General features: G+C 54.9%; 1 protein-coding gene across 4 annotated transcripts in view; it reads left to right on the forward strand.

The window, feature by feature from the left end:
- Positions 1-933: 933 nt before the first annotated feature.
- Positions 934-14,217, forward strand: part of ca7 (carbonic anhydrase VII) — a 42,556-nt gene continuing 29,272 nt past the window's right edge. For 3 of the 4 annotated variants that reach the window (XR_012101952.1, XR_012101951.1, XM_073070452.1), the window contains exons 1-2: positions 935-1,552; positions 9,415-9,612. Coding sequence is in view for 2 of the 4 variants with exons in the window: in XM_073070452.1 (XP_072926553.1) it covers positions 1,369-1,552; positions 9,415-9,612 (382 nt within the window). In the remaining 2 variants the exon portion in view is untranslated. Of the gene's footprint in view, positions 1,553-9,414; positions 9,613-14,217 lie in introns of all 4 variants that reach the window. The other variant, XM_073070454.1, reaches the window with a different exon arrangement.

Raw genomic sequence — 14,217 nt, forward strand, 5'->3', positions numbered from 1 at the left:
ACCTTCCAGCTCCCCCAGTCCGATGTGTAACCCATTCTCATGGTATCATACAAGGCTGGATGTCTTCCCTGTGCCCTGGGTAATAGCTATCCCATACCAGTACCCCCAAAACTATAAGAAACAAGTAAAGTGGTTTATTATTGTCACCTATCGTCTGCAGCTTGTCCTCCTGCCTCTCCCCCCCCCCCCCCTCCCGGCCTTCTTGCCTTCTTATTCTGGCTTTTGCCCACTTCCTTTCCAGTCCTGATGAAGGGCCTCAGCTCAAGCCTCCATCTTTTATTCCTTTCCAGAGATGCTTCCTCCAGCACAACCTTGTCGTAGGGTTTGGAGGCTTTCGTGCCTCAATGACCCGGAGAGTTATGCTGGCTGGAGCCAGGGCTTTTCATGCTTTGGCTCTTGGTAGGGTCACCCATGCCAAACAGGTCAAAGGGCAGAGGCCAGGCTAAGTCCACTGGCCCTCCAGGTTGGAGGGTTCAGCTCGGGGCCAACAACCCTGACTGGTCAAAAAGGTTGTTATGGAAACAGCAATGCGTCCTCTGACACGACGACGGAAGCCCTGACCCACACGTGGGGCCAAGGACAGACAGGGTGGGAGGACCTTCATTGACACCCGAAATGCGAGCAGCGTAACGGCATTTAATGATGAAGAGAGATACCACTGGGTTCTATGTGTGTTCCTCGCTCGATGTTTCGGTGTACACGTGACAAATAAATCTCATCTTTACCTTTCATCCTCCCTCCAGACGCGCTGTCGAGTTTCCAACTGGAAGAGGTTAGCGCCGGCAGCCTCTCCTAACAACCGCTGCTCGTTTCTGCGTGGTTAGGGTGCTAAAGCTGAAACCAGGGCTTGCGGTATTTAATCCAAAAAACACAGCTACTAACTGTGTGCGGTAAATAATTGGGTCGGAATCACATGGTGTAACGTGCAAAGAGGGGAGGGGGGAGAGAGAGAGGCAGACAGACATAGCGAGAGAGACACACACAGAGTGAAAGAGAGATACACACATACGGATAGACATACAGAGAGAGCGGGAGAGAGTTAGAGAGAGACACGGACAGGCTATTGTCGAGGGGAACACACTGTGGCTTGTGCACGTTACATATTTTTACAATTATGTTTCAGTTGTTTATTTTATGTCCAGCATGACTTTTTTTGGGTGTGTAGATTGCGCTGGCGGCTTGGGAGCTCCGACACGCGTTTCTGCAGATTGAAGCCCGCGGTGTTCACAAGCGGCATCTCAGAGGAAGGAGGCGGGTTTACCTTGTCAAGTGTCCTGGGAAACGCAAGGATTCCTCGCATCTCTTCGTCCAGACGCACAGCCGCTGGTGTCCCGGGACGCGGCGTGGCGGGCCTGGGGAGAGGCACCAATGATCCACACTCACGCCTCCTTTCCATGCGAGAGGGCTGTTCACACACTCAGTACCAGCCTCCCCGATTCAATAAACGGGCAGGCGGGCTTTCACTGGCCGCAGTCTCTGCATCCGCTCCGCACCAGGCGGTCAGACGCAGGCATGAGCTGCCGGAGTTGCTGGGGCTACGGGGATGATAACGGTGAGTTAATTTTTTGTAATTAGAAATTCTGACCTATTGTAAAGCAGTTCCTTGCCTCATTGACTAACACTGCAAATTCGGGAAGGGACGTGTGAAGCAAGCGATATGATGTACGCAACTAGAATCTTCTGAACTGGTTGGATTGTGGAGTGATTTTCCAAACCTCTCTCTCCTGAAATATTACATGAAATACTGACCAATTATATTAGTAATCAAATGGCCAACGAAACTAATCCCCTCTGCCCACACAATGTCCATATCCTTCCATTTCCCTCACATTAATGTGTCCATCTAAACGTCTCTTAAAGGTCCCGAATGTTTCTGCTTGTACCCCCACCCCAGGCAGCGCGTTACAGGCACCCACCACTCTCTGTGTAAAATAAAAACCTGCGCTTCACATCTCCTTTGAAATTAACCCTTTTCACCTGAAGCGCACACCGGTATTTCAGTCCTGGGGGGAAATTCCCTCCATCATAACATGTTCCCCGGTGAAAATGAAAAGTTGTGTTTGCAGCTAAAATGTTTTGAAAGTGGCAGAAGAGAGGGGTGTTGTAGAGGGCCTGTTGGAATAGATGAGAGGAAAGGAGTGTTGATGTTGTAAAGGGAAGGGAAAAGATGTTTTGGGTAAACACTGGGGTCATTTTGCCAAATCGCCTCTAAGGCTCTGCTGATATCAAGATTCAAAATTGTTTGATGTCATTTCCAGTTATGAAGTGTAAAGTCGAATGAAATCATTGCTATGCCAGATCTGATGCAGCACAAAAATACAAGCTAATGAACAGAATAATAAAAGAACATAATAAATAAAAATGCATAAGCTAGTTTATATACACAGACTGACTGTATGTCCATCAAGTGACACAAGGCACAGGATTGTCTGTGCACAAGGTGACTGATAAAGTGGTGGTGGAGTTAGTGGGCGTGTGGGGGTGAGTCAGCCTCACTGCTTGGAGAAAGTAACTGTTTTTGAGTCTGGTGGTCCTGGCACGGATGTTAGTACCGACCTCTCTGTGAGGAACTCAGTGGAGTAGGCAGCATCTATGGAGGAAAAGATGAGTCCTGATGAAGGATCATGGCTCGAAACAGCAACTGCTATTCATTTCCGTGGATGCTGCTTGACTTGCTGAGGACCTCCAGCATTTTTTGAATGTTACTCTGGATTTCCAGCATCTGCAGAATCTCTCGTGCTTATAAGTTAGTTTATTATTGTCGCATGTACGGAGGTGGAGTGAAAATCTGGCCATGTGTACTGTTCATACAACGGAGCAGTGAGGAAGAACAAGGCAACACGATATCAGAGTGCGGAATAAAGTGTTACAGTGACAGAGAGAGAGAGAGAGAGAGAGAGCAGTGCAGTTAGACAGGTCACAGTAAGGTAGGTGGTGAGGCCAAGAGTCTGTTACCATACTGGGAAACCATTCAATAGTCTTATTACAGCAGGATGGAGCCTGGTGGTATGTACTTTCAGGTTTTTGTATCTTCTACCTGGTGGGGGTAAGAGAGAATATCTGGGGTGGGTGGGGTCTTTGACCTTGCTGGCTGCTTTATTAAGGCACTGAGGAGTGTAGACGGAGTCCATGCAAGGGAGGCTGTGTCGACAACTCTCTGCAGTTTCTTGTGGTCACGGGTGGAGCAGATGCCAAACCAAACCGTGATGTATCCAGATAGGATGCTTTCCTCCCTCTCCACCCACTACCTCCCACTCCACCCACTACCTTCCCCTCCACCCACTACCTTCCCCTCCACCCACTACATCCCCCTCCACCCACTACCTCCCCCTCCACCCACTACCTCCCCCTCCACCCACTACCTCCCACTCCACCCACTACCTCCCACTCCACCCACTACATCCCACTCCACCCACTACCTCACCCTCCACCCACTACCTCACCCTCCACCCACTACATCCCCCTCCACCCACTACCTCCACTCCACCCACTACATCCCACTCCACCCACTACATCCCACTCCACCCACTACCTTCCCCTCCACCCACTACCTCCCACTCCACCCACTACCTCCCACTCCACCCACTACATCCCACTCCACCCACTACATCCCACTCCACCCACTACCTTCCCCTCCACCCACTACATCCCACTCCACCCACTACCTTCCCCTCCACCCACTACCTCCCACTCCACCCACTACATCCCACTCCACCCACTACATCCCACTCCACCCACTACATCCCCCTCCACCCACTACCTTCCCCTCCACCCACTACATCCCACTCCACCCACTACCTTCCCCTCCACCCACTACCTCCCACTCCACCCACTACATCCCACTCCACCCACTACCTCCCACTCCACCCACTACATCCCACTCCACCCACTACATCCCACTCCACCCACTACCTCACCCTCCACCCACTACATCCCACTCCACCCACTACCTCCCACTCCACCCACTACATCCCACTCCACCCACTACCTTCCCCTCCACCCACTACCTCCCACTCCACCCACTACATCCCACTCCACCCACTACCTCACCCTCCACCCACTACATCCCCCTCCACCCACTACCTCCACTCCACCCACTACATCCCACTCCACCCACTACATCCCACTCCACCCACTACCTTCCCCTCCACCCACTACCTCCCACTCCACCCACTACCTCCCACTCCACCCACTACCTCCCACTCCACCCACTACATCCCACTCCACCCACTACCTCCCACTCCACCCACTACATCCCCCTCCACCCACTACATCCCACTCCACCCACTACATCCCACTCCACCCACTACCTTCCCCTCCACCCACTACCTCCCACTCCACCCACTACATCCCACTCCACCCACTACCTCCCACTCCACCCACTACCTTCCCCTCCACCCACTACCTCACCCTCCACCCACTACCTCCCACTCCACCCACTACATCCCACTCCACCCACTACATCCCACTCCACCCACTACCTTCCCCTCCACCCACTACCTCCCACTCCACCCACTACATCCCACTCCACCCACTACCTCCCACTCCACCCACTACATCCCACTCCACCCACTACCTTCCCCTCCACCCACTACCTCCCAGTCCACCCACTACATCCCACTCCACCCACTACCTCCCACTCCATCCACTACATCCCACTCCACCCACTACCTTCCCACTCCACCCACTACATCCCACTCCACCCACTACATCCCACTCCACCCACTACCTTCCCCTCCACCCACTACCTCCCACTCCACCCACTACATCCCACTCCACCCACTACCTCCCACTCCACCCACTACATCCCACTCCACCCACTACCTTCCCCTCCACCCACTACCTCCCAGTCCACCCACTACATCCCACTCCACCCACTACATCCCACTCCACCCACTACCTTCCCCTCCACCCACTACCTCCCACTCCACCCACTACATCCCACTCCACCCACTACCTCCCACTCCACCCACTACATCCCACTCCACCCACTACCTTCCCACTCCACCCACTACATCCCACTCCACCCACTACATCCCACTCCACCCACTACATCCCACTCCACCCACTACCTCCCACTCCACCCACTACATCCCACTCCACCCACTACCTCCCACTCCACCCACTACATCCCACTCCACCCACTACCTTCCCACTCCACCCACTACATCCCACTCCACCCACTACATCCCACTCCACCCACTACCTTCCCACTCCACCCACTACATCCCACTCCACCCACTACCTTCCCCTCCACCCACTACCTCCCACTCCACCCACTACATCCCACTCCACCCACTACCTCCCACTCCACCCACTACATCCCACTCCACCCACTACCTTCCCCTCCACCCACTACCTCCCAGTCCACCCACTACATCCCACTCCACCCACTACCTCCCAGTCCACCCACTACATCCCACTCCACCCACTACCTTCCCACTCCACCCACTACATCCCACTCCACCCACTACCTTCCCCTCCACCCACTACCTCCCACTCCACCCACTACATCCCACTCCACCCACTACATCCCACTCCACCCACTACCTCCCACTCCACCCACTACATCCCACTCCACCCACTACCTTCCCCTCCACCCACTACCTCCCAGTCCACCCACTACATCCCACTCCACCCACTACCTCCCAGTCCACCCACTACATCCCACTCCACCCACTACCTCCCACTCCACCCACTACATCCCACTCCACCCACTACCTTCCCCTCCACCTACTACCTCCCACTCCACCCACTACATCCCACTCCACCCACTACCTCACCCTCCACCCACTACATCCCACTCCACCCACTACCCCCACTCCACCCACTACCTCACCCTCCACCCACTACATCCCACTCCACCCACTACATCCCACTCCACCCACTACCTCACCCTCCACCCACTACATCCCACTCCACCCACTACATCCCCCTCCACCCACTACCTCCCACTCCACCCACTACCTCCCACTCCACCCACTACCTCCCACTCCACCCACTACATCCCACTCCACCCACTACCTTCCCCTCCACCCACTACCTCACCCTCCACCCACTACTCCCATTCCACCCACTACCTCCATTCCACCCACTACCTCCCACTCCACCCACTACCTCCCACTCCACCCACTACCCCCACTCCACCCACTACCTTCCCCTCCACCCACTACCTCACCCTCCACCCACTACTCCCATTCCACCCACTACTCCCATTCCACCCACTACCTCCATTCCACCCACTACATCCCATTCCACCCACTACCTCCCATTCCACCCACTACCTCCATTCCACCCACTACATCCCACTCCACCCACTACCTCCCACTCCACCCACTACATCCCACTCCACCCACTACCTTCCCCTCCACCCACTACATCCCACTCCACCCACTACCTTCCCCTCCACCCACTACCTCCCACTCCACCCACTACCTTCCCCTCCACCCACTACCTTCCCCTCCACCCACTACCTCCCACTCCACCCACTACCTCCCACTCCACCCACTACATCCCACTCCACCCACTACCTTCCCCTCCACCCACTACATCCCACTCCACCCACTACCTTCCCCTCCACCCACTACCTCCCACTCCACCCACTACCTCCCACTCCACCCACTACATCCCACTCCACCCACTACCTTCCCCTCCACCCACTACCTCCCATTCCACCCACTACATCCCACTCCACCCACTACCTCCCACTCCACCCACTACCTCCCACTCCACCCACTACATCCCACTCCACCCACTACCTCACCCTCCACCCACTACATCCCACTCCACCCACTACCCCCACTCCACCCACTACGTCCCACTCCACCCACTACATCCCACTCCACCCACTACCTCACCCTCCACCCACTACCTCCCACTCCACCCACTACCTCCCACTCCACCCACTACATCCCACTCCACCCACTACCTCACCCTCCACCCACTACATCCCACTCCACCCACTACCCCCACTCCACCCACTACCTCCCACTCCATCCACTACATCCCACTCCACCCACTACCTTCCCCTCCACCCACTACCTCACCCTCCACCCACTACTCCCATTCCACCCACTACCTCCCACTCCACCCACTACCTCCCACTCCACCCACTACCTCCCACTCCACCCACTACCTTCCCCTCCACCCACTACCTCCCACTCCACCCACTACATCCCACTCCACCCACTACCTCACCCTCCACCCACTACCTCCCACTCCACCCACTACATCCCACTCCACCCACTACATCCCACTCCACCCACAACCTCACCCTCCACCCACTACATCCCACTCCACCCACTACCTCCCACTCCACCCACTACATCCCACTCCACCCACTACATCCCACTCCACCCACAACCTCACCCTCCACCCAGTACATCCCACTCCACCCACTACCTCCCACTCCACCCACTATCTCCCACTCCACCCACTACCTCCCACTCCACCCACTATCTCCCACTCCACCCACTACATCCCACTCCACCCACAACCTCACCCTCCACCCACTACATCCCACTCCACCCACTACATCCCACTCCACCCACTACATCCCAATCCACCCACAACCTCACCCTCCACCCACTACATCCCACTCCACCCACTACCTCCCACTCCACCCACTACATCCCACTCCACCCACTACATCCCACTCCACCCACAACCTCACCCTCCACCCACTACATCCCACTCCACCCACTACCTCCCACTCCACCCACTATCTCCCACTCCACCCACTACATCCCACTCCACCCACTACCTTCCCCTCCACCCACTACCTCCCATTCCACCCACTACATCCCACTCCACCCACTACCTCCCACTCCACCCACTACCTCCCACTCCACCCACTACATCCCACTCCACCCACTACCTCACCCTCCACCCACTACATCCCACTCCACCCACTACCCCCACTCCACCCACTACCTCCCACTCCACCCACTACCTCCCACTCCACCCACTACATCCCACTCCACCCACTACTCCCATTCCACCCACTACCTCCCACTCCACCCACTACGTCCCACTCCACCCACTACATCCCACTCCACCCACTACCTCACCCTCCACCCACTACATCCCACTCCACCCACTACCTCCCACTCCACCCACTACATCCCACTCCACCCACTACCTCACCCTCCACCCACTACATCCCACTCCACCCACTACCCCCACTCCACCCACTACCTCCCACTCCATCCACTACATCCCACTCCACCCACTACCTTCCCCTCCACCCACTACCTCACCCTCCACCCACTACTCCCATTCCACCCACTACCTCCCACTCCACCCACTACCTCCCACTCCACCCACTACCTCCCACTCCACCCACTACCTTCCCCTCCACCCACTACCTCCCACTCCACCCACTACATCCCACTCCACCCACTACCTCACCCTCCACCCACTACCTCCCACTCCACCCACTACATCCCACTCCACCCACTACATCCCACTCCACCCACAACCTCACCCTCCACCCACTACATCCCACTCCACCCACTACCTCCCACTCCACCCACTACATCCCACTCCACCCACTACATCCCACTCCACCCACAACCTCACCCTCCACCCAGTACATCCCACTCCACCCACTACCTCCCACTCCACCCACTATCTCCCACTCCACCCACTACCTCCCACTCCACCCACTATCTCCCACTCCACCCACTACATCCCACTCCACCCACAACCTCACCCTCCACCCACTACATCCCACTCCACCCACTACATCCCACTCCACCCACTACATCCCACTCCACCCACAACCTCACCCTCCACCCACTACATCCCACTCCACCCACTACCTCCCACTCCACCCACTACATCCCACTCCACCCACTACATCCCACTCCACCCACAACCTCACCCTCCACCCACTACATCCCACTCCACCCACTACCTCCCACTCCACCCACTATCTCCCACTCCACCCACTACATCCCACTCCACCCACTACCTCCCACTCCACCCACTACCTCCCCTCCACCCACTACCTCACCCTCCACCCACTACCTCCCCCTCCACCTTAACCAACCCCTCCGCCCATATCTCCCCTTCACCCAAATCCCCACTCCCTTCCACCCACTAACCCTCACACCACCACTAGCCCGCCTGCACCCACCCAACCACTAATTAATCATTTCTTTATGTATTTATATATTATGTTTGAAAAATTATTATTGGATTCTTTATCCTATCGTTCTTTTGTGCTGCAAAAGTAACAATGATTTTATTTTCCTGTACACTTGGATACTGGAAATGTCCTTAAGCAATCTTGAATCGTGACTCTCCACAGACGCTACCTGACCTGCCGAGTCTCTCCAGTGTTTTGTTTGACGCTCTGGATTCTGATGTCGGCAGACTCTTGTGTCTTCTGAGTTCTGTCTTCCTTTACAGGTCCACTGAACTGGTACAAGAACTTCCCATTTGCCCAGGGAGACCGTCAGTCGCCTATCAACATTGTTCCTGCCGAGGCAGTCTACAATGCCGAACTGCAGCCGCTCAGCGTAGCCTACAGTGACTGCTCCTCCATGTCCATTTGCAACAACGGGCACTCAGTTGTGGTGGAGTTCGAGGACTGCAACGATAAGACAGGTGAGGGAAGGAACAGTGTGTGAACCGTAACGACTCAGTTCTGTGGGAAGCGGAGGAAGATTTGAAAAACGTCCCCACAGATTCTGGGAATCTGAAATAAAAATAGCATATGCAGGTTAAACCCGGCAGATGGACGAGTTCACTGGAGGCTGAAGACGGCGTGTGCCGAGGTTTGACAGCTGTCCGTGTGTGTGTGTGTGTGTGTGTGTTGAAGAGGGGCTCGTTTTTGCTGCGTTAGTTTTGTTGCTGGTTGTGTTCTGCCAAATGTGTTACATGCCCCCGGAATGTGTGGCAACACTTGCATCAGATCGTTGGTCATTGATATAAACAGCCTTCTATTGTGAGGTTGTGCCCTCTGGCCCTCTGCCCCCACATCATCCCTACATCCATTCTATCTAGACTTTCTTCTTCATTCCTTCCTCCATGTCCTGATTTGTTTGAATGACTGGGACAAGGAAAAGGCCAGACTGCCCTCACCAGATCATGGCTGATCTGCCCCTGAATACCTTCCCCAACCAAACTGTATCAGTTCAGAGCTGAAATGTCTGCAGATCTAGGCAGCTTTTGGGACAGATAGATCTGCTCTTCATACCTGTGAAAAGGTGTTGGCTTCACTCAGCTGTTGTTGCAGGAAAGCAGCATCCATCATCTGGGACCCCCACCACCCAGGACATGCTCTCTTTCTTTGGAAGAGGGTACAGGAGCCTCAGAACCCACACCACCAGGTCCAGGAATAGTTATTAACCCTCAGCCATCAGGCTCTCAATCAGAGGGGATGACTTCACTCAACTTCACTTACCCCATCGTTGAAATGTTCCCACAACCTAAGGACACACTTGCAAGGACTCATCATCTAATGTTCTCAATATTTATTGCTTATTTATTTGTCAATTCTCTTTTTGTCTTTGCACAGCCTGTTGTCCAGTGCACATCGGTTGTTTGTCCATCTTGTTATGAGTGGTTTTTCATTGTTGTGGTGTTTCATATGTTTACTGTGAATGCCCGCAAGAAAACAAATCTCAGGGTTGCGTCTGTACTTTGAGAATAAACTGACTTTGAACTTGGCCTTATCAGCCTCTAAGGACTCCCGTTGCTAGACCCGACAATTTCTCTCCATCCACCTGTTCCCGTCCATTTAACCATTGGAAGGTGACTTTAGATCTTCCCTCAATTTTCTGAACTTTGCGGAGGATGATTACTCTGTGTGATCAGAACGCAGTTAACTCCTGCAGCCCTGGTGTCATTTGCAGTGCCCAGTCCAGTGCATGACCTTACAGAGGAACCTGCTTGACTCTGCTGCTTCACACTCCCTCTTTTGAGTGCTCGTGTGTGTATGTATCACTCGGCCAATTGTGTGTGTCTCTCTTTCACTCGAGAGTGTAACTTTGTTGTGTGTATGTGTGTGTGTGTGTGTGTGTGTGTGTGTGTGTGTGTGTGTGTGTGTGTGTGTGTGTGTGTGTGTGTGTGTGTGTGTGTGTGTGTGTGTGTGTGTGTGTGTGTGTGTGTGTGTGTGTGCGCGTGTGCGCGTGTGTGCGTGTGTGTGTGTGTGAGTGTGTGTTCAAAGTTTAAAGTACCTTTATTATCGAAGTATGTGTACTAGCTTACAACCTTACAGGCAGTCACCAAACAAAGAGACTCTAAAATATCCATTAAAAAATCATCAAACACCAAATAGGCAAATAAAAACAAGTCATGCAAAGAATAAAAGTAAGCACATAACATTCAGAACTGAAATTCACCAAAGTGAGTCCACAGCCACGAAGTCAGTCATCACCGCAGTCATCACCGCAGTCAGTCATCACCGCAGCCAGTCATCTCCGCAGCCAGTCATCTCCGCAGCCAGTCATCACCGCAGCCAGCCATCACCGCAGCCAGTCATCTCCGCAGCCAGCCATCACCGCAGTCAGTCATCACCGCAGTCAGCCATCACCGCAGCCAGTCATCACCGCAGCCAGTCATCACCGCAGTCAGCCATCACCGCAGTCAGCCATCACCGCAGCCAGTCATCTCCGCAGCCAGTCATCTCCGCAGCCAGTCATCACCGCAGTCAGCCATCACCGCAGTCAGCCATCACCGCAGCCAGTCATCACCGCAGTCAGCTATCACCGCAGCCAGTCATCTCCGCAGTCAGTCATCACCGCAGTCAGCTATCACCGCAGCCAGTCATCTCCGCAGTCAGCCATCTCCGCAGCCAGTCATCTCCGCAGTCAGTCATCACCGCAGTCAGCTATCACCGCAGTCAGCCATCACCGCAGTCAGCCATCACCGCAGCCAGTCATCACCGCAGCCAGTCATCACCGCAGCCAGTCATCTCCGCAGTCAGTCATCACCGCAGTCAGCTATCACCGCAGTCAGCCATCACCGCAGTCAGCCATCACCGCAGCCAGTCATCACCGCAGTCAGCTATCACCGCAGTCAGCCATCACCGCAGCCAGTCATCTCCGCAGTCAGCCATCACCGCAGCCAGTCATCTCCACAGCCAGCCATCACCGCAGTCAGTCATCACCGCAGTCAGTCATCACCGCAGTCAGCCATCACCGCAGCCAGTCATCACCGCAGTCAGCCATCACCGCAGTCAGCCATCACCGCAGCCAGTCATCTCCGCAGCCAGTCATCACCGCAGCCAGTCATCACCGCAGCCAGTCATCACCGCAGTCAGCCATCACCGCAGTCAGCCATCTCCGCAGCCAGTCATCTCCGCAGTCAGCCATCACCGCAGTCAGCCATCACCGCAGTCAGCCATCACCGCAGCCAGTCATCACCGCAGTCAGCCATCACCGCAGCCAGTCATCACCGCAGTCATCTCCGCAGTCAGCCATCACCGCAGCCAGCCATCACCGCAGTCAGCCATCTCCGCAGCCAGTCATCTCCGCAGTCAGCCATCACCGCAGTCAGCCATCACCGCAGTCAGCCATCACCGCAGCCAGTCATCACCGCAGTCAGCCATCACCGCAGCCAGTCATCACCGCAGTCATCTCCGCAGTCAGCCATCACCGCAGCCAGCCATCACCGCAGCCAGTCATCACCGCAGCCAGTCATCACCGCAGTCAGTCATCACCGCAGTCAGTCATCACCGCAGTCAGTCATCACCGCAGTCAGGCATCACCGCAGCCAGTCATCACCGCAGTCAGTCATCACCGCAGTCAGTCATCACCGCAGTCAGCCATCACCGCAGCCAGTCATCTCCGCAGCCAGTCATCTCCGCAGCCAGTCATCTCCGCAGCCAGTCATCACCGCAGTCAGCCATCACCGCAGCCAGTCATCTCCGCAGCCAGTCATCTCCGCAGCCAGTCATCACCGCAGCCAGTCATCTCCGCAGCCAGTCATCTCCGCAGCCAGTCATCACCGCAGTCAGTCATCACCGCAGTCAGCCATCACCGCAGCCAGCCATCACCGCAGCCAGCCATCACCGCAGCCAGTCATCTCCGCAGCCAGTCATCAACGCAGTCATCACCGCAGCCAGTCATCACCGCAGTCATCTCCGCAGCCAGCCATCTCCACAGCCAGCCATCACCGCAGCCAGTCATCTCTGCAGCCAGTCATCTCTGCAGCCAGTCATCTCCGCAGCCAGCCATCACCGCAGTCAGTCATCACCGCAGCCAGCTATCACCGCAGCCAGCCATCACCGCAGTCAGTCCAGGAGCAATGGCCTCTGTCTCAGTTCAGCACCGAGACGAGTAAACCACGCTGATCAGCGAGCTGAACACCAGGCTGTTCCTCGCTTCTGGCCCTGACACACTGACCTTTTCAATCTGGCCCGACGCTTAAATTGGCCAAACATTGTCTTGTCACTCTGTCAGATCCAGGCCCTGCCACTTCAACACACTTCTGGGTCTGGCCCTGTACCCGACCTTTCCAATGTGCCCTGGTGCTTAAACCCATCATCACTTCCTTGTGGGGGGAGGGGGGAGAGGGAGAGAGAGAGAGAGAGAGAGAGAGAGAGAGAGAGAGAGAGAGGGGGAATATATATATATATGTATGTGTGTGAGTGTGTGTGTGTGTGTGTGTGTGTGTGAGTGTGTTTGTGTGTGTGTGTGTGTGAGTGTGTTTGTGTGTGTGTGTGTGTGTGTGTTTGTGTGTGTGAGTGTGTGTGTGAGTGTGTTTGTGTGTGTGTGTGTGTGTGTGAATGTGTGTGTGTTTGTGTGAGTGTGTGTGTGTGTGTGTGAGTGTGTTTGTGTGTGTGTGAGTGTGTGTGTGTGTGTGTGAGTGTGTGTGTGTGTGTGTGAGTGTGTTTGTGTGTGTGTGAGTGTGTGTGTGTGTGTGTGTATACCCTTTCCCCCACCCCCCCCATTACCCTCCCTTTTTCTTTACAGCAGTTGGCAATGCATTGCGAACATTCATGGATATCAAATATGTGGCTGCAGTAGCTTTCCCTGCATTCTTCAGCCAGTTAATTATTTATCTGGAACTGCAGTGTGGAACATTCTTATGGTTCAGGTTATAAGAGATAAAGGAGCAATAATCATGCTTTAATTTAGACATGAACCATGACACAGCAGAGGCTCAGAGTGCTGTGTCAGCAGAAACTAATTCCCTCATTCACTCACACACTCCCTCTGGTATCAGGGAAAAGCAGCAGAACGTTGTAAGCTCAGTCAGCTCTAT

The sequence above is a fragment of the Hemitrygon akajei genome, chromosome 17 (assembly GCF_048418815.1).
Source record: "Hemitrygon akajei chromosome 17, sHemAka1.3, whole genome shotgun sequence".
In the NCBI taxonomy this organism is placed as follows: Eukaryota; Metazoa; Chordata; class Chondrichthyes; order Myliobatiformes; family Dasyatidae; genus Hemitrygon; species Hemitrygon akajei.